This window comes from Lutra lutra, chromosome 16 (assembly GCF_902655055.1).
Source record: "Lutra lutra chromosome 16, mLutLut1.2, whole genome shotgun sequence".
NCBI lineage: Eukaryota > Metazoa > Chordata > Mammalia > Carnivora > Mustelidae > Lutra > Lutra lutra.
The window spans coordinates 27,267,748-27,289,107 of record NC_062293.1 but is presented as its reverse complement, the minus strand read 5'-3'; the positions used below and the strand labels follow the sequence as shown (position 1 = coordinate 27,289,107).

General features: G+C 44.2%; 1 protein-coding gene across 4 annotated transcripts in view; it reads left to right on the top strand.

Moving 5' to 3' along the window:
* The window catches only part of CA10 (carbonic anhydrase 10), a 514,780-nt gene that overhangs the window by 73,227 nt on the left and 420,193 nt on the right, over positions 1-21,360 (top strand). For all 4 annotated transcript variants that reach the window (XM_047709128.1, XM_047709129.1, XM_047709126.1 and 1 more), the window contains exon 3: positions 13,502-13,576. In XM_047709128.1, the coding sequence (XP_047565084.1) occupies positions 13,502-13,576 (75 nt within the window). The remainder of the gene's footprint in view (positions 1-13,501; positions 13,577-21,360) is intronic.

Below are 21,360 nucleotides of genomic sequence, written 5' to 3'. Positions count from 1 at the left end.
AGAGATGGTACAGCTTACTTTCTTCTGGAGGGAACATGGATGGTTTCAAAGAGAAGGTGGTCTTTGAGCTGGTATTTGAAGAATTGATTTACATTGGATATGTCATGAAAAAAATGATGTTACAGGAAAAAGAAATAGCATGAGCATTTGACACATATAAACAAGAGCTGATACTTCAGTCTGACTAAGACCTAGAGTCAGCCAGTGAAAAACAAATGTCTAAATTTACTTCAGTTCAAAATATTTATCAGAGAATTGTTCTGGCAGGAGGAAAAACCTATGAAGAGACAATTTAAGAAGATAGTATATATGATGAGATGGAAGTATGTAATAAATGCTATGAGAGCAGAGAGAGAAGACCCCCAAAGGAGATTAGAGTGAGTTTAGAAAAAGTAAAAATAAAAATGAATTAACCCCATGGGGCGCCTGGGTGGCTCAGTGGGTTAGAGCCTCTGCCTTTGGCTCAGGTCATGATCCCAGGGTCCTGGGATCGAGCCCCGCATCGGGATCTCTGCTCGGTGGGGAGCCTGCTTCCTTCCCCTCTCTCTCTCTGCCTGCCACTCTGCCTACTTGTGATCTCTGTCTGTCAAATAAATAAAATCTTTTAAAAAAATGAATTAACCCCACCATACAGGCCATGGGAAGCTCCCTAGAACATCCATTCATTATTGTGTAACCATTGGGAGCCTTGAAGGGATGTGGTGTGATGGAGTTTGGACATTGTTTTATAAAGAATTGGAGTAATTGAAGATTTTTGAAGGGTCAGTGAAAGACAAGAGCAAAATATTGCTCTAGGAGGAGAAATTTTTGTAAGATTTTTATTTTATTTTATTTTATTATTTATTTATTTTTATTATTTATCTTTTTATTATTTATTTTAGAGAGAGAGAAAGCATGTGTGAGCAGGGGGAGGGCCATGGGGAGAGAATTCTCAAGGAGACCAGACTCCATGCTGAGCATAGAGCATGATGTGGGGCTCCATCTCACAATCTGAGATCATGACCTGAGCTGAAATCCAGAGTCAGATGCCCATAGGAGGAGAAATCTTAATAGTGGGGTAGGTGTGGAACAGTAGCAGGGAGCATGGAGTTGGGGAGTCTTGTGATTAGGTGGTTGTAATTGCGCATGCCAGTAATTATTAAGCACTTGTGCCTGGGGATTATAAATGTATAGAAAAGAATGGATTAAAGCTATAGCAGATGTAGAATCAAGTCTTGATTTCTTCAGTATCGGCAGTGGGTGTATATAGGTTGGGATTAGTTTCTGCTGTGAGTGACAGAAAATACCAAATAAGATGGGGATTTATTTTTTTCTTGTAAATGTAGGCAGTGTAGGGATTCTAGCTCCTTCTCTCTTGTTACTGGAAATGAGACTTGCTTCATGGTTCAAGATGGCTGCTTGAAGTCTTGCCATTGTATGCACATTGTAGCTTTCTGGAAGTGGTGAGAAGAGGCACAGTATTTCCCTTTAACACTTGCTGGATCTGACTAAGCTCCTATTGGCCAGAACTTAGTTGCATGTCCACACTCTGTTACAGGGAAAGTAGAGAAATATTGTCTTTATTCTGAGAAATCCTGTGCCTTCCTAAAAACCAGGGCTTCTCTTGTAAAGTGAGAAGAGGAATATGGATATTGGGACATTATTCTTACTGTGTTTGACATAGGGGCAAAACACAACTGTTGGGATTGCGAAGTTCTGGAAAAAGTGCAGTGCCCTTTTGAGTGAGCCGCTGAAAAGGTTGGATGGAACTGGAATGAGATGTCCCGGGGAGGAATACAGATTTTCAAGTCCTGTCCTTGGGAGTAGTAGCTACAATAGGTAGAATGATCAAGTCTTTCAGGTTCCAAATCTCCAGGTAATTCAGATTCCAAACTTTACTTTCATCTTTTGTTATTTAAATAATGAAACTCTAGTTCCACTGGTCTGGACAGCCCAGATAGGCTCCTAATTCACTGGCTCCATGACTTACAAAGTCTGTGACAGTCCCTGTTACATACTGCCTGGTCAGCAAACACTCAGGGGGATCAGAATCTGAAAGAAGGACAAAATGATATTGAGCTGCTGATAGATGAGAAAAATAAATTAATAAAACCATGCTGGTCTTTCCCTCAGGTTTCCATCTGACCCTCTGTCCCACCATGGCTAATTGGCTATAGAAGGTCATTTTGTCTGCTTCCCCTGCAGCTTTTTCTGGGTCTTGGGCTTCTCTAGGCTTTGTCCCAGCCACTAGCACAGGTTCCCTGTTTGAGTTCCCAGAATGGGTTCTTTTCATGCTTCAGGTCTCCTGTCCTGTTTCCCAAGGCTCCTTGCTGACTGCACTTTGACTTGCAAATGTTCTAAGTGTCCTTAGGGACTCCTGAGCTCTCCCTCAGTCTGGCAGGGCTGTCTTTTTCCTTCTATGAGTTGGCTCAGAATTTAGAGAATGGGGAGTATGCAGATCAATTCTTCTTTAGGCTGTGATTTTTTTTTTTTTTAATTTCAACCAGATTCAAATGAAATTATGTCCTAGCTTCTGATTTTTCCTTCTGAGCATTTTCTACTTTTTTCCTTTTGCTAGATTCCCATTCTGTCTCTGGTTGTACCCTCCTCCCCACCAAGGCCACCACCACTGACATCAAATAATAAGAGTAATGGGTGCCATTTATTGCACATAAAATATTTTCTTTTTTAAAAAAGATTTTACTTATTTGAGAAAGAGAGAGCGCGTATGAGTAGGGGAGTGGGGGTGGAGAGGGGCAGAAGGAGAGGGACATGCAAACTTCCCGCCGAGGTCAGAGCCCTATGTGGGGCTGGATCCCAAGACCCCGGGATCATAACTTGAGCTGAAAGGAGGTGCTTAACCAACTGAGCCTCCCAGGCACCCCTAAAGTATTGTCTTAAATACATTAGCATAGTATTTCTGACTGTCCTTCAAGATAATTATTCCCAGTGTTCAGATAAGAACACTGAGGTGTTTCGTGTGTGCTTAACTGAGCATTTAAAAAGTGAAATAAGGGATACCTGTGTGGTTAAGTCAGTTAAGTGTCTGCTTTTGGCTCAGGTCATGATCCTAGAGTCCTGGAATTAAGTCCCGCATTGGGCTCTCTGCTCAGTGGCTTCTCCCTCTGCCTGCTGTTCCCCCTGCTTGTGCCCTCTCTCTCTGTCTCTCTCTCTCTGACAAATAAATAACACCTTTTAATAAATAAATAGTGAAATAATTTGTCCAGAGTGACACAAAATTTAGTAGTAAATTTGTGATTCAACTCCAGAATGCTGCATAGTCTCCATTATCTCACACTGCTTCTCAAAAGACGCGAACAACCCTGCGTGTTTCTTTTCATTTGACTTAGACTTGCTGAAAAGCTCAAGAGAGAAATGAAAAAGTTTCAGTCTCATTCAAAGCTACTAGTTTTGATTGAAAGTTTCGTACGAAATGAGATTCATCCCACAACTGGCTAACTCATTGATGTTAGGAATTATCCATCGTTTATCAACTGCAGTTTAAAATTGTTTCATTGTATCAATACTGTCAGTGGTCTGAATACAGCACACATACATTCTCCTTCTCCCCATGATGGAAGAGGCAGGGTGAATCTGGGTGTGAACTTGAATTTTGGGGGCCTGAAGTTTCATGCATTTTTTCTAAAGATTTTATTTATTTGCTGGACAGAGAGAGATCACAAGTAGGCAGAGAGGCAGGCAGAGAGTGAGAAGGAAGCAGGCTCCCCGCTGAGCAGAGAGCCCAATGCGGGGCCCTATCCCAGGACCCTGAGATCATGACCTGAGCCGAAGGCAGAGGCTCAACCCGCTGAGCCACCCAGGCGCCCCTCATCCATGTTTTAAAACATAGACAGAACCTACTACCGAGTTGATCAATGATATTTATGGAAAATACACTTATACCTGATTCCAAGATAATAAATAACAGTTAAAAAAAAAAAAAGAATACAAGAAGCGTCCCGACTTATGTGCATCACAGCAATTCGTGATGGAACAGAATCATTCCTTAGACAGTTACAGTGCTTCTTGAATAGTTGGCCTATTTGTCAAATACCAGATTGTTTTTAAATGGATTAACACTGGGTGTTACACACCAACAGTGAATCATGGAACACATCAAAAACTAATGATGCAATGTATGGTGACTAACATAACATAAAAATAACAAAACAACAACAAAATGAATTAGCATTATTCTATCACTATTTCTTTGTCTTGAGGTTACCCCAATATTTCTCTTCAAAAATAATCACTTATAGGGGCACCTGGGTCCCCTTAGTCAGTTGAGCATCCCACTCTTGATTTCAGCTTAGGTCATGATCTCAGGATCGTGAGATCAAGCCCCACATCGGAGAGTCTATTTGAGGATTCTCCCTCTCCCTTTCCTCTCCCTCTGTCCTTCTCCCCGCTTGTACTCTCTCTCACTCTCTCTCTCTAAAATAAACACAGAAAACTTTTTTTTTTTTTTTTAGATTTTATTTATTTGACAGAGGTCACAAGCAGGCAGAGAGGCAGGCAGAGAGAGAGGGGGAAGCAGGCTCCCCGCCGAGCAGAGAGCCCGATGCGGGGTTCGATCCCAGGACCCTGAGACCATAGCCTGAGCTGAAGGCAGAGGCTTAACCCACTGAGCCACCCAGGCGTCCCCAGAAAACTTTTTTTTAAAAAATATATGAAGAAATTGCTGAAGCCATGAGAAGATCAAGGATAGGTGACAGCTAAATGGAACATGGGACCCTGATGAGATCCTGGGAACAGAGAAAGGACTTCAAGTTAAACACACAGGGAGTCTGAGTAAAGTATGACATTAGTTAATATATCAATGCTGGCTCCTTGATTGTGACAAAGTTACTGTTGAAACTGATAGTGATAATAAAAAAGACTGGGTATGGTATATGTGGGAAGTCTCTATCTTTGTAATTTTTCTGTGAAACTAAAACTTCTAAAATTATCCCTATCTATCAAAAATAAAGATACAAGGACTAGCACCAGACTACTATTTTTCTCTTCTGTTTCTTTGTTGTCTCCACCCTTAGTGGCCTTTCCCTCTCAAGCTCATCTCAGATTCTCCTCCTCAATTCAACTTCTAAGTATTGAACATCCCAGAGCTCTGTTCTCTCTTCCTTTGGTCTCTCTCTTTACATTTTCACTTTCTTCTTGATGACCTCTTCTAAACTCAAGGTTTTAAATATCATTTCCATGTCAAAGAGTCATAGACGTGGATCCCATTTTGACCCTCTTCAGAATTCAATTTATATCCAGTCACCTACTTGGCATCTCCCCACAAATGCTCCCTCGCCATCTCAAATGGAACTCTTGACGTCACTTCATGCACCAGAGATGCTCTTCCTCAGTCCCCTGTGTCATCTTAATAACTGTCAACATTGAATCACTCAGGCCAAAAGAAGTAGGAGTTATCTTTGATCTGTGATCTTCAACTTTCCTCATTCGTTCCATCAGCACACTCTCTTCACTTTTCCTTTAAGTGATATAGTGCCCATCTGCTTCTATTTTCACCAACACAATCCTAGTTGAAGCCACTGGATCACGACCTAAATTCTCAGCCTCATCTTGAACCCAACTCCTTCTTGCCTTCTTGGCGTCTTGAATCCACCTGAAACACTAGTACTCCTCATCTTCATGAGGCCGGATCTTTACTGTCATTTAAATCTCAGATTAAGTGGGGCGCCTGGGTCCTCAGTGGGTTAAAGCCTCTGCCTTCAGCTCAGGTCATGATCCCAGGGTCCTGGGATCGAGCCCCGCATCTGGCTCTCTGCTCAGCAGGGAGCCTGCTTTCTCCTCTCTCTCTGCCTGCTTCTCTGTGATCTCCGTCTGTCAAATAAATAAATAAAATCTAAAAATAAAATAAAATAAAATAAATCTCAGATTAAGGGTGCCTGAGTGGCTCAGTTGGTTAAGTGACTGCCTTCAGCTTAGGTCATGATCCTGGAGTCCCACGATCGAGTCCCGGGATCGAGTCCCGCATCAGGCTCCTGCTCAGCAGGGAATCTGCTTCTCCCTCTGACCCTCTCCCCTCTCATGCTCTCTCTCTCTCAAGTAAATAAATAAAATCTTAAAAAAAATATATCAGATTAAGTGTCATAATCTGAAAGGCCATCAACTGTCCCACAATCTAAGGTGTCCTTCCAGTCACTTTACTATTATCTTGTCCCAATCTTTAATTATACTGCAGAATACTTTCTGTACATAATGTTCTCTTTCTAGTTTATTTCAGTTGCTTTTCTGTTCCTGTCTCCCTCCAATAGAATACAAGTACTTAGAAAACAGGATGTATGTTCCATGCTTAGGACACTGCCTGACAATTGTAGGTACTCAGTGATGTTTGTTGAAATAATGACAGTGACAAGTGAGAAGTAGATGCTAACATTCTGAAATTCAGGGATGTGAGGGATCCCAGTGGAACTGAAGCGATCAGAAGTTTCTGGAAAGGAATGTGAGTTGGTGAGTCTTTGAGAATTGAGTAAGACTAGTCAAGAAGAAGTAGATAAAGAGGGAACTTTGGGCGGGTGGGGGGGAGACTAAATAAAGCAAAGGTGTAGGAAGAGTAATAAACACGAATACTTGGGGACAGCAGGTAGAGCAGAAATTTCATAAAGATTATGAGAAATGAGATCAGACTGAGGGGTCAGTGCAAATGGCAGAGATTCTAGAATACCAGCTAAAGGGACTAAGAATCATCCATGTTAGGGACTTTTCCCTCTTGTTGATTTTTTTTTTTAATAAAGATTTTAAAATTGTTTATTTACTTGACAGACAGAGATCACAAGTAGGCAGAGAGGCAGGCAGAGAGAGAGGAAGGGAAGCAGGCTCCTTGCTGAGCAGAGAGCCCAATGCGGGGCTCGATCCCAGGACCCTGAGATCGTGACCTGAGCCAAAGGCAAAGGCTTTAACCCACGGAGCCACCCAGGTGCCCCCCCTTTGTTGATTTTTGACCTCAGCTGCATTTGAGCCTCTTAACTGCAGTCTCATCCCAAGTGTTTTAGGTGAAACTAATACAGTCTGTTTCACCATCCCCCGCTTTTTTTTTTCCTTTTCCTTAATCTCCCAACGCACATACAATTTTGACATCTGCTTGCCTGAGTCTGGCTGAATGTGCAAGGTGATTCTAGCTTGTATACCTTTCCAATGGCTGGGTAGTCAGTGTGTGGCCCAGTTAGCCAGTGCAATCCTCGATCTGAGTGTTCTGTCTGGTTTTTATGGTAAATGGGGGTCCTGTAGGGTAGAGGGATAGAAATGGGTCTCATTCTTGTCTGACAACTTCAAAACTGTCAAGAATGGCACAGATGTAAGTACTCAGAGACACGGTATCACCCTCATGCCCACCATACTTTTAAATGAAACACATCGAGGTAAATAAAAGGGTTTGCTCTGGCTTTGATTTCTCCACGCAGAGTGTCAGTTCCTGGTGCTCCTCCCTCTGCCAAGTGAGTGTGGGCCTGTCCACCATCTTGAAACTGCTTTTTAAAAGATTTATTTATTTGACAAGAGAGAAAGAGATCACAAGTAGGCAGAGTGGCAGGCAGAGAGAGATGGGGGAAGCAGGCTCCCTGCTGAGCAGAGAGCCCCATGCAGGACTCAATCTCAGGACTCTGGGATCATGACCTAAGCTGAAAGCAGAGGCTTAACCCACTGAGCCACCCAGGTGCCCCTTGAAACTGCTTTTGTTGACATTCCCACTGACCACAAGTACAGGCATCACACCAATGAGTCTTTGGATGTAAACTAAAACCTCCCGAGGTTTGTTCGAGCGGGCCTGCAATGTGGTATAACATTTGACTTCACGACAGCGTTTTTCCTGGGTTCATCCAACTTTGTTGGGCATCTCTTATTGATGATGCTTTGTATCAATAGTGGGATTTCAAAAGAAGACATGTTCTCTGGCTTCAAGAAAGTTACTGTATCATGTGAAAGAATGACATGGAAACAGGTAAATGTGGGGCACTATCTCCATGCCAACATGTAGGAAAACTCATAATATCAAAGGTGCATGGAAGAGAGAGAGACCTACCGCATGTATAGAAGTCAAGCACTTCAGGGAGAGGATTATCCCTGGCAAGTCCAGTGGGTGCCATGCAATGTACCAGGATGGCCATTTACGTTTCTCCTAGTGATCTGTGCTCTTCTCCATGTTCCTGCTTCCCATGTACGGGGTATCATAGGCCATTAAGGGAAAACAGTGATTGTCTTGGGGGTAGGGAATGTGATCCTTCACATCCTGCATCCAGTGATAGCAGCGCTCTTTCCCCTTCCAGCATTTGGTGTTCTACTGATCCAATAGGATCAGTGCCTCCTTACGTACGTTACCTCCTTAGGCCGAGAAAAAGTTTCTTGAGGAAACTATACTGTTCAGAGCTCCTCTAGCCCATTTAAACAAAATAGCACAGTAGTACCTGTAGTCTAAGTGTGTCTTCCCTATACTTGGTTCCGTCCTCCCTTATCATAGACTACCTGTCACAGATGACGTGGCACTGACCAATGGCTTGGAAGTGCATTTCTGCAATGTGTGTGCTTACTGTTAGGTACATTTCGGTGGGAGTTTCCTTAAGCATTCTCCCTTCCCCTGCAGGATCCCTCTGTGAGAGTTCTTCTGTTCCATCCTGCACCATTTCCCTCCCGACCATATTGGCCACTCTCAGTGTTGCTCTTGAGTTTTCTTTTCCATGTGGTCAAGAGACCACTCTACTTTCCATATGGAGATGGTCCCAAGTTTTGTTTTCTCTGAACCTAAGGTAGTGATAGGGATTGAAAATACAGAGAGAGGAGAGTTGCAGAAGTTCATCTCAAAATGATGTAGAAAAATTAACAAGTAAAAATAGAATTACTTTAAGTATGGACACAGATGAGAATCCCTAGGAGTTACCCAGAAATGTGCTTTCTAGACTTAAGGGAAGGGTAATAAGGGTTTGAAGAATCCGTCAGCTCTTTTAGGACTGTTTGAAAAACCCAGCATGGGGGTGTGGGCAGTGTTTATGTGAGACCCCTACAAGTTTGGTGATTTAGAATAGAAATGGTATTGGGGGGGCATGTATTGATTTTTATGTAGACTCTGGTGACCAATTTCAGGGAGTTCAAAGAAGATTTAGTCTTTTTTTTTTTTTTTAAAGATTTTATTTATTTATTTGACAGAGAGAAATCACAAGTAAGCAGAGAGGCAGGAAGAGAGAGAGGAGGAAGCAGGCTCCCTGCTGAGCAGAAAGCCCGATGTGGGGCTCGAACCCAGGACTTGGGATCATGACCTGAGCCGAAGGCAGCAGCTTAACCCACTGAGCCACCCAGGCGCCCCAAAGAAGATTTAGTCTTACATACCCATTCTATGGTGCTTTCTGATCAGATGCCATTTTCTTGTAATTAGAACCTCATCTCTTTCCAAATTCTAATTTGCCTTTTAAAGTAGCTCACTTCTAAACATTTGAGTAGGGCAGCAGAACTAGATGACAAAAATCTTTTCTAGCTGTAAGACAGGAATCAACACAGTTCTGCCCGCCACGGGCTGAATCCAGTCCTCGAGTTGTGTCTGTAAATATCATTTTATTGGCCCATTGCTACAGCCTTTCCTTTCTAGATTGTATATGGCTTCATTTGTGTTACAGTGGCACAGATGAGTCATGGGGGCAGAAACAGTACGGCCTTCAAAGCCCACAATATTTATGATCTGGCCATTTACAGAGAAAGTTTGCTGACTCTTGTTCTAAGACATCCTATATATATATTTTTAATTTTATTTATTTATTTTTTTTTAGTGACATCCCTTCTATCTCTTCTCTGTTCGTCCATTTCCTCAACTGCCCAAGAGGAGATCGGAGTAATGAATTCTGTGTCTCCTTCTGAATCCCAAGACTCTGAATTTTCTTTTGAAACTCGCAAGTTCTCAAACTGCCACAATGAAAAAAGGGAGAAGAAAATTGAAATATGTTTTCCTTACTACCAAGAGAGGGACCCTTGCTATGTATATCTCCTCATCTGGCAGTGATGACAGCTTTTACTGTCTACACAATGTTTTTGATTAGACACCTGGATTTTTCCCAGGGGCTGGTAGCATGTTAAGTGCAGAGATCTGACGCTTCCGCACAGTGCTACAGAGGCTGAGGCTCCTTTCTGCTCACCTGTTTGCTGGGAGGAGTTCTCAGCCGGCTGGCTTGGTGGCTCACAGCTCACTGGCTATCAGATAGATGTAAACAAGATGACTAGGGAGGATCTGGCTGGGCAGGTTTAAAATGGGAAGCCAGTACTCCTCCCTGTGATCTGTTACAAGCCACTCATGCTTGTGGTAGCAGAGTTTTAGATATATATATTTTTTAAGATTTTATTTATTTGTCAGAGAGAGATTTTGTTTATTTGTCAAAGAGAGCACAAGCAGGGGGAGCAGGAGGCAGAGTGAGAGGGAGAAGCAGGCTCCCTGCTGAGCAGGAGCCCAATGTGGGGCTCGATCCCGGGTCCTGGTATCGTGACCTAAGCCAAAGGAAGACACGCGACAACTGAGCCATCCAGGCATTCCTGTACCAAAGCTTTAAATGAGATGCCTTTGCAATATGCTGTCCTAGCTTTCCAAATGGCCCAACAGTATGAGGCATTCAGAAACACATTGTATGAAATGCCTTCCTTCTCTTCCCATCTAGCCTGCAGGTAGCATATTCTGTAATTGACAGACGGCACGTGGGCCCAGGCCTGACTGATTTTTGCTGGGCAAGTTTGGATCCTTCACAGGGCAGGTCAAAGAAAGCAAACGAAGCTCTGCCGTTCTGTCATGAGAACAGACTTCATTCAGATGGTCTGATTGTCTGGCCGCCTGCTGAACTCTTCCATGATTTCACTTCTGAGTGGATGGGGTATCTGAAGGATCAATGATGGGACACGTAGGGAGAGCAAGACGTTCTGCAGTTCTGTGGCTGGAACTGAAGCTTGTGGTGATACTTCTGTCCGTTGCAATACTTGTAATTATCCAAGGACTTCGTTTTCTTCTACCTTTTAAATGACATCTCCTGGGATGCCTGGGGGGCTCAGTCGGTTAAGCCTCTGCCTTTGTCTCAGGTCATGATCCCAGAGTCCTGGGATCAAGTCCCGCATCGGGACCCTTGCTTAGCGGGGAGCCTGCTTCTCCATCTGCCTGCCGCTCCCCCTGCTTGTGCTCTCTCTCTCTCTCTCTCTCTTTTTCTCTGAAAAATAAATAAGTAAAATCTTTATTTTAAAAAATGTGACTTCTCTTAAATCAGTGCTTCAGTCAGATTGATTGGTCTTCCTTATGAGGGGCCTCTGTATGTGTGTGCAGGGAATGGGGGATGGCTATTTATACAGAAGGAAGAGAATGAGGATATGAATATATCTAAAAATCTGAAAACTTAGTCATTTTAGTCATTTTACTTAGGAATGTATTGGAATTAGCTTTCCCTTTTTATCATCTTAAGAGCAAACATCTTTGCTTTCTCTTTTTTCCTCACTGCTTTTCCTTTGGTGGAAATGATAGTTTCTTAAGGATATGGTCAAATGGCAAGATAAAGAAAAAAGTATTGAAATAGGTAATGCGGTGGCATGTGGATTTAACACTACAATTTAGATATATAGGGAAATGTGCCTTATCCTCTGATTAGCGTTCAACATGATGTGTTATCTTCATTTATCATAGATAAATAGTGCCATAAATAATCCCATTAGGTCAGTGGTTAACAAGAGGGGCAGCAGGAGATTGTTTTATTCTAACTTTTTTAAGATTGTATTTATTTATTTGAGAGAGGGAGACAGAGAGAGGGAGAGGGAGAGTGAGAGAGAAGAGCAGGGGGAGAGAGAAGCAGACTCCGCGCCAATCGGGAAACCTGATGTGGGGCTCTATCCCTGGACCTTGGGATCATGATCTGAACCAAAGGCAGATGCTCAACCAACTGAGCCACCAGGCATCCTTGTGACATTGTTTGAATGAAAGATACTGCACTTAGCACCAACTGGGTCAGGGCAGGCTGAGAACATGCTCTACAATGTATTTGACAGTTTCAAACAGTGATACATTGTCCTATGTCCCAGCCAACATTCAAGTGAGTGTAAACTTTTATTTATCTGAGCATATAAACTCCCTGTTGCATATGAACACAAAGTATCCCTTACATAGTTTCATTATATCCTCTTCTCCAGCAATGCAAATACTGTGTATATCAAGGGAAGATGGTACTTCATTTGTTCTGAACTTCGTCAAGAGCTGTTCTGTATTTTGGAAAATCCCACCACTGAGAGCAATGCCTCTTGTGGATTATCGCCTCTCCAATAGAGTACAACTAGACCTTGAGTAGGGTCTTTTTCCCTCTTCTCTTTGTGTCTGAATACCTCAAACCCCACTGCCCTCTCCAGAAGAAGTGGGTTTCTCTTTCACTCATCCTGTGTCATAAACTGTCCTTCATCACAAAACTGCTAGCCTCAGCGCCCTTAAAGTCCCAGGCAGAAAAATATCTTCCCTCTACTATGGGAGACTCTTGGAGCTAAGCGATGGAAACTCATATAGAATCTAAAGGAATTTGGTAAATCCTCTCTCTATGCAAAGCTGTGCTTTCAAATGCATTATTTTGAACCATGTTCTCTCACTGAGAATGATGCATCTGAAGGAGACCGAAAAAAAAAAAAAAAAACAAAATTTAAAGAAATGCAATGCAAAGCAAGGTTTAACATTAGCTATATCCCCGCTGAATTACAAATACAGTGGAAGTTACTTTATTTTCTTCCCGTGGGACTGACAGTTGACATGTGGATGCGGATCAGTAGTGGAAGCATCCATACAAATGTATCTGCCTCCAGCGCTGTGGGGCAGATTACCCACATGTAATAGAATCACCCTAATCACCAACCAGCTGTCATCAAGGTCAAAGATCATCCTGAGGTCCCATCTGCAGGAGCTCACAGATCCCTGTGCTATGTACGTTCCAATTTCTTGGGCTTTCCCCTTTTTCTCCCTATGATGGCAAAAACTCTCACCATGATGATTCATATTCTTGTTTTCATTTTCCAGGAGCCCTAGGAAAGCTCTTCCCTCTTCTAGCCTCGCCCTTTTAGCAAATGCCCTACCTCCTCTCCATTCCTAAAGGGTTTCTGCACCCCTTGTCTGGCTTGTGGATGGGATCAGCCTCCTCTCCTCGATCCCAGTGGAGGGTGTGTGTGTGCGCGTGTGTGTGTACACATGTGTGTGTGCGCTCATGGGCTTGGGTAGGTGTAGAAAAGAGATGAGTTGGAGGTAGAGACAAGTGACAGGGGAATTGAAATAGACTTAAATACATAATTACTGTCTATTTCCCTTCAATAGAAATCTCCTGAGTGCTTTTTGATAAAAATGCGATGACAAGATATTTCCAGGTTAATAATCTATCTGAAAAAAAAAAAAAAAGGAGAGGGAGGGTGGCTGTTGCATTTTGTAGGATAACTTGTGGGTAGAAGAAGATTATTGTATGTATATTCACTCTTCTTCCAAGCCAGGACACAGGGATCCTTGGCTAGCCTCTCAGTGTCTCTCCCCTTTTTTCCCCCTATACAGCTCAACAGAATTCACCAAAAATCCATGAAGGCTGGTGGGCGTACAAGGAGGTGGTCCAGGGAAGCTTTGTTCCAGGTAAATACACATTTATTCATATTCTTTTATTTTTTTAAGGAAGGAATTTGAATGAAATATAATATTATTTCCAGAATTTTGCCTTTGCTGCATGGCAAGGAAGGCATTGCAAGGAGCAGCAGCGTCTCTTGTATGTGGTGGATATAAGACTTTTCCATCAAGGGCCAGTTTGTTCTAGAGTGGCAATTTCACCAAGACCCCCTTGCTCCATGGGAGCCTACATCCCAAGGCCTTTCCCTCTACAGGTGGCTCCGCCAGCAGGAGGGCTGTGGAGAACTAAGGGTTGAAGCTCTGTTGGAATTTCATTAAATAAGAAAGAGCCATTTTTTTTTTTTTTAACATTAATGAAACAGGAAGTCTGGAAAGGCTGACCATGACAGTGAGGCTTGCTGGGATGCATGCTGTCACTGATGTCACTTGAGTAGCATCTGTGGTCAGAACTCAGCAGATTGGGCCAAGCATGGGCTAAAAATAACGGCTGGAGTGAATGCTGTCACCATGGGGGTAGGAGAGAGAACTGAAGGCAAATTAGAGCCAGAAACATACAGTGGCTTTAGGGTCAAAGGAAGCCTGGAGGGTCCTTGTGGCTCCCCACCACTCTGACCTTAATCACAGCCCTCCCCCTTCTGCTGTATCAGACTTTAGTGGGGGAGAGAGGCAAGAGAAAAAAAAAAAACAAAACAAGAATTTTAAGAAGATGGATGGATGGAAAGGCGGGTGAGATATTTCAAAGTATTTTTAACTGCCTAGATGTGGGATGGGAAGAAATGCAGCACATGGGAGGAGTCGGTATGGAGTCCTCAGTTAGGGGCTAAGCACAGAGAGCTTCCCGTGTCGGTGGAGATCCTGGTACTTGGTGTCAGGTGGGAAGAGCCACGTCCCCAGCTCAACCCTGTTCAACCTTGGCTGCTGTTATGTTCTGGTTCTTCTATGGAGTTCCTAATGTCAACTGTGTAGAGCACAGCAAGTTACTAAACCCCTCCGAGCATCATCACTTTCTCAGCTGAACTGTAGGACAGTAACCCATGCTCTTCGGGCTTTCCGGTAGGAGGAGAGCAGCTTGGTGAAGGTGTGGTGGGCAACCCACGAAAAAGCCAGCTGACTGCTGAATAGCCTCATAAATTAAGATTATTAACTGTACAAATTTACTCTGGCACATTTATTCCTTGGCGCAGTGGGCATAGATACTGGTCTTGATAAGTTCACCTGGAAATGATTAGGTTTCTAATAATAACCTTGTAACAACTTGATTGTCACAAGCTATATTCATGTGGCCTGATCTAGATACATGGCATTTTATCCTTAACAGCTGGGGACATCCCTTGCCAGTGGATGGCATGCTCATTGTTTTTCTGAGGAATCCGCTTCTCAAGTTCAAAATGTCCCAGAAACCGCATTCATACATATATGCTTTGCAATTGTGGAATTAGAACCACAAAGGGCATTCCCTCCAGGTTATCATGAGTTTTTCAAACTAAGAATATCCTCTGTAGTGACTGAAGTGCTCGTGGATAATACTGAATAAACCCTGCAAAGTGTTGCTTTCCTGCCCCACATTTTATTTTTGATGTTTCCCCCTCCTTTGGCACATCCCTTCTCTACACGTGTCCAAAGCCCACTTTTGATTTGGTTGTTGGTTCTGAGACAGCCGCAGGAAAAGTTTTATTTTTCCTTTTATGTGTTGATTTAAAAAAAAGCTGAACTTTCCCTCTTTGCCAGCTTCATGGGAGATAATATGTATAAAACGGGCAGCGTGGGCTCTCGCGTCAGACACACAGGGTGCTGAGTGGGGGTCCTACGGCTTCCTCCTGGTAGTTCTGTCCGCAACTTGCCTACCACCTCTCAGTTATTCATCTGTTAAAATGGAGATAAGGACCCAGTCAGCCTTATGAGGTTTTGTGAGGATTAAATTATAGAATGCAAGATAAGGTGCTTATGGTCATGTCTGACCCATGGTGTGAGTACAAGTCAGTCGTTCTGGGTATTACTGTTATTATTTTATGAATAGCAGTACAGTTGGATGCTTGCTACTCTTCTGCTTGGGCAAAGGCAGAGAGCTAGTTAATAACTGGAAACCTAATAATGTAAGTGAGGGTCTCTTATGATGCGTGGAACACGGAAGACGAGCAGTGATTGTTCCTTGGGTTGGTGAGCTCAGCTGGTCTCTAGGCAGTGGCCAACTGAGAATTGACTTTATCATCCTCTGCCTTTAATGGTCCCAAAGGCCCTTTGGCCTCCTGGGAAAGAAGCCTGGTATCTGATGGTTTTACTTCTTAAGCTTTGGGGTACTCCACTCTGTTAAGAGAGGAGTCATGAGAATTTTTGAATTAAGTAATTGGACCTGAGGCTCTATCCTCTGACACATTCCAAATGACCTCCCTTATCTGAGTTGGTGCTCAGGGCGAATCGTGGACCCTTTATCTCTTATTCTCATTGCAGAGTATAAGGTCGAGAGTGCTCTTTGCTTTGCCACTGGGACTTTCTTCATGTGATGGATGTGTGACAAAGAAGAGGACTTTGTATGACCAGATTATTTGAGCAAGTTTTATTGCCTCATAAGTTCTTTGCAAGAGTATCTAGGAAAAAGTTGGCATAACAGTTGTGAATCTGTGATTTCAACAAAGCTCGTGGTGCCTAGAAATAGAGGATTTCTCTAGCCATGGCAAGCACAAGGTTGATTTAGTAGCAGAATAACCCCCTTTGGTCAGTTCAAAGCACCTGTAGAGTCCCCCCCCCCCCCCGCCCCGCGATGGGAAGCACCATGCTTGGGGCTGTTGATATCAAGAGGTGACTGATTCACGGTTCTGATTCAAGGGTGAACCCACCATCTAAAGAGGAAGATGAAACTCGGAATGAATGTAGTTCTTGTGCGGCTTCCTTAGCATTAAATTAACCATGGAATGGCCTCATTTTCTTACGTGAAACAACTGAGCTCCTACTGTTGGAGGTATTTTGAGTCAGGCTTTCTGTTCCTTGCCGCCCAAACAAAGCATTCTCCCAGATTCAGGGTTCTCAGTGGAGAAGGAGGAAAAGGTGGACAGTATCGGAGGGAACTGCACTGGCAGAGTGGGGTGGAAATGCACGGTGGGTGTGGAGAGTATCTACAGAGCAGGGCGCACCATGGGGTCATGCATGAGGAGGCCAGCATGTCCTCAGGGGCCAGGCTATGAGAGTCTTTGTGTTTTGTGTTCAAGAACTTACTTTCCCTTTGAGAATGGAGGAATTATAAGACCTCGCTAACCTCTGGAGAGACATAACCAAATGCGTATTTTAAAAAGTCAGCTCTGGGAGCACCTGGGTGGCTCAGTGGGTTAAGCCTTTGTCTTCAGCTTGGGTCATGATCTCGGGGTCCTGGGATCAAGCCCTGCATCAGGCTGTCTGCTCGGCAGGGAGCCTGCTTCCCCCCCCTACCTCTCTGCCTGCCTCTCTATTTGTGATCTCTGTCAAATAAATAAAATCTTAAAAAATAATAAAAAAATACACCAGGTGGTGGGTATTGTAGAGGGCACGGATTGCATGGAGCACTGGGTGTGGTGCAAAAATAATGAATACTGTTATGCTGAAAAAATAAAAAATTTAAAAAAAATAAATAAATAAAAAGTCAGCTCTGGCTATAGTAATGGAGATGTAGTGCCTTTTGATAAGAATATTAGAGAGGTGCCTGGGTGGCTTAGTCTGTTAGACATCTGTCTTTGGCTCAGGTCATGATCCCAGAATCCTGGGCTGGAGCCCTGCATCAGGCTCCCTGCTCAGCAGGGAGTCTCTGCTTCTCCCTCTGCTGCTCTCTCTCTTTGTCAAATAAATAAATAAAATATTTTAAAAAAAGAATATCAGAGGCACAAGGATTCATAGGGAGCTTTTTTTCTTTCTTTTTCTTTTTTAAATTATTCAGGTAAGAGATGTCAGACACCTATACTAAGATAGTGAGGGGGAAAACAAAAACAAAAACAAAAAACCCACAAAAACTGCAAAAAACAAACCCAAAGACCGAACCCCAAAGCTGGGTTAATCATGTTATTGAAGGATTCGGCATAGGGTTTGTTTAGTGACATTTAAAGTATATCTCTCTTTCACACATGTAGATAACACATTTATCATTTAGCATAAATATACACATTTAACACATTTCAGAAAAATTTGTGCCAAATACTGTCTTTTCACATTCCATTTATCCAAAGCAGTAGGGGAATCAGCATTCTCTATAGAGGAGGCACTATGCTAGGAGCTGGGGTTTTAAAAAAGGGATGGCCTCTGACTTCTTTCGATCTTGTGGGAGAGACAGTGGCTCAAAGTAAAAAGGGGCCTCTCAGCCCAACACCTGCTTCACGCGTCTGGCTGTATTTGGAATGGGGACTTTCTCTCTTTTCAGACTAGGACATCAGAGTCGAGAGGCTTGCTTCTGTTTGAAAGCTTTAAATCATGACACTTGGGGTATATGTTTTTAGAACTTTATGAAACCCTAGAGCACGTGGAGAATCTCTCTTCCGTCATCACCTCTGAAGGCTTGGTCTCAGGGTGCTGAACCTGACCTCTTAAACTCACTCATCCAGCAGGCTTTCTCCAGATGCTTCCTTTCTGCTTCGTCCTTGGTGGGTAATGACACAAAGGGGGCACCTGGATGGCACAGCTGGTTAAGCTGCTGCTAACTCTTAGTTTCAGTTTAGGTCTTGGTCTCAGTGTCATGAGATCGAGCCCCGCATCAGGCTCCATGCTCCATGTGGAGACTGCTAAAATTTCTCTCTCCCTCACCCTCTGCTCCTCCCCCTGCATGTGTGTGGGTGCACTCTCTTTAAAATATATAAATAAATCTTTAAAAAAAGACACAAAGGACATTCCACTGTGGTCCCAAGATGCTGAGGATAGTGAGAGAGCCGGAGATAGGTAACTATCCATGACATGACAGCGTTGCCAGGATTCCCATGGAGGGTGTCTGGGGTTGCCCACTTTGAGAGAGCATGGAGGGCTTCCCTGCCAATGCAGTGCCTAAACTGGGTCCCCAAGGGTACCATGTGTGATTGTGCTGTGGCAGAAAGGGAAGAAATGATGCTTCAGAAAGGGGAGGGAGGTGGGCAAAGGCCTGGAGGCTGGGAAGAGAGAGGCTCACTGTGCAAGGGGACTTAGGGCTGAGGAGGGCAGCAGGAGTCCCGGCATGCCAGTTTAGATTTTACCCTGGATGCACTGGAGTGCCAAGGGAGGGATGAAGGCTAATGCAAGATTCAGGATGAGGGAGATGTGAGCTAAGACAGGAGCAGCGGGGACTCTGAAGAGGATCTAGCCTCGAGGGGCAGGAACCTTGTCTCCCTTTACCCCTACCCCTCCAGGACATAGCACAAACCTTGCATACAGCAGTGGCTCCATGTTTGCTATATCAGCTTGGATCAGAACGGAGGAACTGGGGCACCTGGGCGGCTCAGTGGGTTAAAGCCTCTGCCTTCGGCTCAGGTCATGATCCCAGGGTCCTGGGATCGAGCCCCACATCGGGCTGTCTGCTCGGCGGGGAGCCTGCTTCCGTCCCTCTCTCTCTCTGCCTGCCTCTCTGCCTCCTTGTGATCTCTGTCTGTCAAATAAACAAATAAAATCTTAAAAAAAAAAAAAAAGAACAGAGGAACTGTTGCTCCTTGAAGCCGTGTGTGAATCATCATGAGCATCAGCATCAAAATAAACCCAGCACCACCACCGGAAGTAGGGCTCCAAGTAGGGAGGAAAAACCTCCCGTGTCCTACCTGTGTCTCCTTTGCTCCTCCCACAGCAAGTTTCACTTCTGACACTTCTGGTCCCCAGATGGGTGGAGCTATGCTCACACAGCGAGTAATTCTTCACGACACCATCTGAGTGTCTTTCAATTCAACTGAATTCTAACACTTTATACCTGGAGGGAGCGTCCAATCCCACAGGTTAAGGGTTCAGTCCCATAAGACAGCCACCCTCCCCCTCATTTCAGATGCCAATCACACATAGTAGGTCCCCAGGTTACCCCTGACTTCTGCCTGACTTGGCTACAAATCAGAGGTTCCCACACCCTCTTCTTCTGGTTTGATTAATTTGCTAGCATGGTTCTCAGAACTCAGGGAAATACTTAACTTATGTTTACCAGTTTACTAAAGAATATGATAAAAGATCCAGATGAACAGCCAGATGAAGAAATACATGGGGTGAGGAGCTCCTGTTCCCGTGGAGCTGGGCTGTACCACCCTCCTGGTACATGAGTGGGTTCACCAACCAGGAAGCTTTCCAGACCCCCCCCATTAGGATTTTTATGGGGACTTCCTCACATGGGTGTGATCAATTACTCACTCTCTTTGTAGCCCCCCTCCTCATTCTGGGGAAGTTGGGGGGAATGAGGGGAGCTGAAAATTCCAAGCTTCTATCCATGGCTCGGTCTTTCTGTCAACGAGCTCCCATCTAGAGGCCATTCCGGAGCCCCCTTTGAGTTGCCTCATTACAACAAGAGGTGCTCCCGGGCCTCTCATCACTTAGGAATATAGAAAGGTTTTGGGAGCAACAGTGTGTACAGTAGGCTTCGAAGTGTGTTCCCAGTGGAGGAGTGCACCTGCATAAAGGCTCAGAGGTATGCATGGGCATGACATGTGTAAGAAACGGAAGAAACTTCACTGTGGCCAGGATGTAGAGTATCAGAAGCAGAGTGGTTTGAGATTGGAGGCAGTCGGGAGCCTCCATGTACTTGGGCCACAATTCCAAGTCCTCTACACGACGATCCCAGGAACAACAGGAGGACAGTAAGAAGCCATAAGCAATTCACTCTTCCTCCGAGATCTGGAGAGGCACCCAGGGATCATGAGAGTGAGTTTCTAACTGTCTGAATGATCAATAGAGGAACTCGAAGCTTCGTTTCTGATCAGGCGGGGCTCAGGAGGCTACTTTGGCCCACTGCACCATGCTCTGGTACGTTCTTCAAAATCCAGAAGAAGTGGTCTGTGTGGGACAGTCACTTCTCCCAGCACACAAATTCCCACGCCTGCCTTGCTGGGTAGGTTTAAAACCTCAAGATTGTTAGAAGATGCAGTAATTATATCTATGGGCAGCCACCTGTGGTTTAGCACCAATACCTAATTACCTGCGTTATCTAAAATTTTCCCTACTTAAGACAGGCTTCTCTTAGACCTTGGTAAGGAATGCGAGCTCTCTTTTCTCCCTGAAGTCCTCCTGGGCAGGGAAGCAGGCAAATGGTGGAGTGGTGGGTGATGTAGGAAGACCTGCCTGGGGTCATGTATTCCCTGCATTCTTCCCTCTAGTAGATGGTGCCAGTATTTGTTTTCTTTTCTTTTCTTTTTTTTTTTTTTAAAGATTTTATTTATTTATTTGAGAGAGAGCATGAGAGGGGAGAAAGTCAGAGGAAGAAGCAGACTCTCCAAGGAGCAGGGAGCCTGATGTGGGACTCGATCCCAGGACTCTGGGATCCTGACCTGAACTGAAGGCAGTCGCTTAACCAACTGAGCCACCCAGGCACCCCCAATATTTGTTTTCTATTGTTTTGTAGCAAATTACCATATAACTAGGGCCTTCAGTAGATACACATTTCCTGTCTTACAGTTTCCTTGGGTCGGGAGTTCAGATACGGCTTAGCTGGGTCCTCTTCTCAGGGTCTTGTAAGGCTGCAAAAGGGGTCCGTCTCTTTGCCTCTCCTCCAGGGCCAACTTCACACAGCTCCTGAACAGAATTCAGTTCTTCGCAGTTATAGGACTGAGGTCCTCAGCTCCTATAGGCTGTCCCTTCTCCAAGTTCACAACATGACTGACAAGGCCAAGAGGAAAGTGTCTCCCTTT